General features: G+C 41.5%; 1 protein-coding gene across 1 annotated transcript in view; it reads right to left on the minus strand.

Annotated features, from left to right (window-relative positions):
- Window positions 1-1,298, minus strand: part of LOC138057469 (uncharacterized) — a 3,014-nt gene extending 1,716 nt beyond the window's left edge. Inside the window, exon 1 of the mRNA XM_068903486.1 lies at window positions 308-1,298. Within this exon, the coding sequence (XP_068759587.1) occupies window positions 308-1,280 (973 nt within the window). The 5' untranslated portion in view covers window positions 1,281-1,298. The remainder of the gene's footprint in view (window positions 1-307) is intronic.
- Between the last annotated feature and the right edge of the window lie 229 nt (window positions 1,299-1,527).

Consider the following 1,527-nt stretch of genomic DNA (forward strand, 5'->3'; position numbering starts at 1 on the left):
GTTTGAACGGTCCACGTGGTTTTACAGGCGAACCAACTATACATGGAAAAATAAAAGATCTTAAAAGGTGACCAATATAAGGAAAGTAACTTCTGAAATATATATACATATTTACCGTTCATTTCAGTAGATAGGTTATAAAGGTAGGATGTTCTCTGGTTAATGTCACCTTCATCAAATCTAAAAAATGACAACCCTCCGCTAGAAATAGGAACCGGTAGGGCTGCTATAATGAGAATCAGATAACAAAAACCCACAGCAATTTTATGAGGAATTCTTTTGACAATGTTAACATGTCTTACAATACCTCGAGTTTGTCTCATGTACTCGGCATTGTTTGCAGCAATTAGCAGCGGCTGTCCTTCACTGTCATCTGTTCCATGCTGATTCTCCACTGTCGGTTCAGTAACTGAGTTCAAAAATGACTCCTCGTTTCTATTTGCAGCTTCTTCGATGTCTCGCATTTCACTATGAGTTCCGTTCCCTACTGCACGACCTTCACCTTCTTGTCGGGTTCCAAACATCCAACAGAATTTCTTTGTACGTGTCAGCCAAACCAAAGTTATGATCGGTCCAACGAGGAACCAGTAATAAAGTTTCTTTAAATATGATTTCATTTTATTCAGTTCAAAGGAGTTTTGCAGTGGAACTCGGATCTCCACATTTGTTCGGTCGTTAGAAGCCAAAAAAGAATTAACATCACCAGGGAACTCGCCTGTGGGGAATAGTCCACACCATTCAGCAGATAAAATCGGAATCAGGCGCTTGTACGAAGAAATTTCTTCCTTCGTCAAATATAAAGGAAAATCATCTGTTAAACATATCAACACAGAGTACCCTGCGTTCTGTGCATTTACTGTCAGCTTCTCCAAAGGACACAAACTATAGTTGTTGTTTGTCAGATTAACAAGAGCGACTTTGAGGACCTGAATTTTTGCATTGCGTACATCCTCCAGCGGCTGGCATGCATTTGAGGGCTTTGAATACACCGCCAGTCCATTCAAAATAAAATCTTGGTCTTCCCTTGTGGTTGTTGCCCTTATGAAGGACTGCAACGAAGGTATCCCAAACCCTGTTATGTCGAACATGTTGCATTTTACTGTAAACCCGCGAACGATGAGGGTCTCGTCATAAGCTGGATACACAGTGAGAGTGTTTCCTGCCGGCATGTTATCAAGCTCCGGCAACAACCCAGGTGCATAAAATGCAAGCATGGAGATCAAACCTATTATCACCAAGAAGGAAAAGCAACAGCCCATTGCAGCACACTTCCCCGACATCTTGAATAAAAAGCGGAAGCAAACCAGTCACGCGAAAAGGAATCCATTTGAGATAACAACAGCTGTTTCAACAGCTGACAACTATTTATCTTTGTATTGGCCAATCACCGTTAAGGCTAGAACTGACCTCTAGTGCTTTGTTCAAATTGGATAAACAATATAATTGGCCTACAACGAATTAACATATGGATTTAGCCAAGCCTAAGAGCGGAGCTCCCTGGTTATTGCTGCCGATAGGCAGCCTTCA

Source organism: Montipora capricornis, chromosome 7 (genome assembly GCF_036669925.1).
Source record: "Montipora capricornis isolate CH-2021 chromosome 7, ASM3666992v2, whole genome shotgun sequence".
Classification (NCBI taxonomy): domain Eukaryota; kingdom Metazoa; phylum Cnidaria; class Anthozoa; order Scleractinia; family Acroporidae; genus Montipora; species Montipora capricornis.